The sequence below is a fragment of the Vigna radiata genome, unplaced genomic scaffold, assembly GCF_000741045.1.
Source record: "Vigna radiata var. radiata cultivar VC1973A unplaced genomic scaffold, Vradiata_ver6 scaffold_1089, whole genome shotgun sequence".
Taxonomy (NCBI): Eukaryota; Viridiplantae; Streptophyta; class Magnoliopsida; order Fabales; family Fabaceae; genus Vigna; species Vigna radiata.
Genome location: NW_014542061.1, coordinates 1 through 2,981, shown reverse-complemented (window position 1 = coordinate 2,981; position 2,981 = coordinate 1). Strand labels below are relative to the sequence as shown.

The window sequence follows — 2,981 nt, the reverse complement described above, 5'->3', positions numbered from 1 at the left end:
CAAGAGAAGTTCAGACAACCATTTAACCAATTGAATCATGCCTTCTTTGATGTCAGTGGGGGCACACCCTAAGAAACATGGCGTTTTGGGGTAAAGATAAGCTGATCTCCATCCTCTGGTGTGAAGAATATACCCAGTAACAGTACTCTCAAGTAAGATCACGTAGGAGAATCCCACCTGCGTGTACCAACCAAATTTACATTTTCATACTCAACAATCTCTGTCCATAAACATCGAATTAAGACAAATTGAATACCAAATATGGTATATAAATGATGTTAGATGCATGTTGNCAAAACTTGCCTCTGTACCCCATTTTGTGTTGTTTTCGTAGGAACAGGAGCACACTGCTANGGCTTCTCTTAACGTTTCTTCTCTTGAACTGCTCTTTTTGGTAGTTTTCTGTCCACGGATGACCTTCAGTGATTCAATGAACCCAGTAGAGTTTCCAAAGTACTTTTGTGCCTCTTGCAGATAGTCATCTACAACCATAGATTGAAAAATAACACAAAAAAACTAGAAAATTAGATACAATTTATTTAGTGGAATGTGACAAAGAAAACTAAACCATACACAGGCCATNTTTACGTACTCTTTTGGTTAGGACTTCCAAATAGTAACGCACTTCTACTCAAGTAATTACCACTGCCAGAAAGACCAGGACCTCTTAGTCCATCCATGCCTTGCCACTTTGTCTAAAAAGAAAGAACAAAATTTCATTACACAAGTGATAAAATAAAACAGACAAAGNAAATTAAAAGGTTTGTCTGTGTATGTATGCATGAATGATTACCTTAAAAGCATTCCTTGTTTGACTATCGTAGATATCTTTTTTGCTAAGGTTGTGAAACATTTGAGGGAATTGAACAAATGCAGTATCTTTGGAGGTCTGAGGATCAAGGAAGAAGCACATGGCTTGTTTGGCAGAAGTTGGATCATTGCAATACATATCGCAATCCACTACTAGAAAATAAGGTGCATTACTGAGAAAACCCGAGACTCTGAGCTGCAACCACGATTGAAAAATGCTTCATTGATCAAGCAAGAATTGATAAAANAGTAGCAATGAAATTCAATTTGGTACGAACCAATGTGTTGAGGGCTCCTCCTTTGAATTTGTGAGGAAGGTATGGCCTTCTTTCCCGAGACACATAAACAACAAGTGGCAAACCTGCCTCCTCAGTTATAATCTAAACACATACAAATACTAATTAGTTTTTCTNAGCAAAAGTTTGCCTTATTGCTCTATAACAAATATATCCCTCATTCATTGGAAAGGGTGCATATTCAACCAATCAAACCATAATTTGCATATATATTCCGTTCATTTAGTCTATAATTCAATAAATCTTTCAAAAAAACAAAGATTAGGACGCAAAAAGAAAATAAACTACTCATGGTATCTTAATGTTTTAAGGCTAACAAATTTACCAAAGAGTGGTATATAAATATTTTTTGTACAAACCAAATCACTCATAAGTTCAATAAACATGATATTTTTAAAGTAATATATAATTGAAAATGTATAACAATTTTCTGTGAAAAGGCATAAGAAAAATTACAGTTAAAATCTATTTTAAGTGTTGAAATTATCTTTGTATGTTTTATATGTTTTTTAGATTAATCAAAATTTGTTAAGTTAGGCTTACTATAAAGTGACTTTCCAAAAGAAATTTTGTGTGAGAAAGAATTTTACTTCAAATAAAGAAATTATAAAAAAAAAAATCAAAATCAATCGAAGATAGATATCTAGTTTGATGTTCAAATAGAAGAAATAAATAAAAAAAACTACACTCTATTAAAGGTTCACCATCACTGCTATTGATCCACAATAGTTAAAGATGAGATTGATAAAAGAGAAATAAAATAAAAATAAATGTAAAACTTAATGAAAATATTTTTCCTTAGAAGATAGAAAAAGACAATAATTACAAGAAAAAAAGTAGAAAAAAAAAGTCAAACATTAAAAGATTGATAATGAAATTTGAAATCAAATAAAAGGATCAAAATTAAAGAGAAATATTAAAAATATTTATTTAATACCTTTTATTTAAATTAAGTAAGTTTATGTTGGAAATTCAAAGGCAAAGCACACTTTCATAAAAAGAGAATGAGAAAATTGGTTAGCAAAAACAATAAATGGAAGAAGTGAAGTGATCCATTGAGCAGAAGAAACAAGGATGTTGGTGTGGGGCAGTCCTATACCTCAATACGAGGAGCCCTGTCGTTGACAAGTCGAAGATTGTCAGGGTCTGAACCAAATTTATCGATGTTTGTCTGCATTTTCTCGTACTTAGCCTGTAAGTAAAAGTACGAAAGAAACACTTTAGCTATATTTGAATCTTTAGTATACGTTACTTGAATAAGCAAGAAAGAGTCGTAGTCTGTTTATAGTTATGTTCCATGAACTCATGAGAGTCAAAGTCACACACATGATCTTCCTCTTGGAGGAGATGAGAAGAAGAAGATATAGGTACCTTGATGAGGTCACGATGAGCCCTGAATCCCTCGTGCCGAAGAAGGTCTTCATCTTCATCCATCTGAGAGAAGAACGCCTTTGGGCACCTCAACTTCACCCCATACTTTCTGCAGAAGGGAACCCACTCCTTCGCGAACTCACCGGCCTCTTTCATACCGTATAAAGTCACCGGACAACCACCATCGTCGGACAGATACACAGCCAGCTTATCAGAAGGGTAGTCCATGGCAATGGCCGAAACAACCGTGTCCATGACCTGCACCGTGGGTTCCTTCTCAGGGTCGAGCGTGCANACGAAGATGTCGAGGCCCGGGAGGTTGTCCTCCCTGGGAAGCTTGTCGGTCATGACTGTCCGCGAGACGGGGTGCCAACGGAAGGATTGGTTTAAGAACCAGATGACGGAGAGAAGAAGCTCGGCGAGGGTGATGAGTATCCATGGGGCGGTTGGTGGTTGGTGGAGGAGGTGGGATATGCGGTAGTAACAGAGAGAAACGACGGCGAG

The 2,981-nt window shown here is 36.2% G+C and overlaps 1 protein-coding gene across 1 annotated transcript; it reads right to left on the bottom strand.

Moving 5' to 3' along the window:
- Positions 1-2,978, bottom strand: LOC106779046 (cellulose synthase-like protein G1; the record flags this gene model as incomplete). The annotated part of the gene is given in 7 exon segments (XM_014667076.2): positions 1-177; positions 304-482; positions 593-695; positions 794-1,006; positions 1,089-1,190; positions 2,206-2,298; positions 2,478-2,978. Coding segments are annotated over 7 exon segments (1,368 nt in total), but the record flags the coding sequence as incomplete, so codon positions are not given.
- Positions 2,979-2,981: the final 3 nt, after the last annotated feature.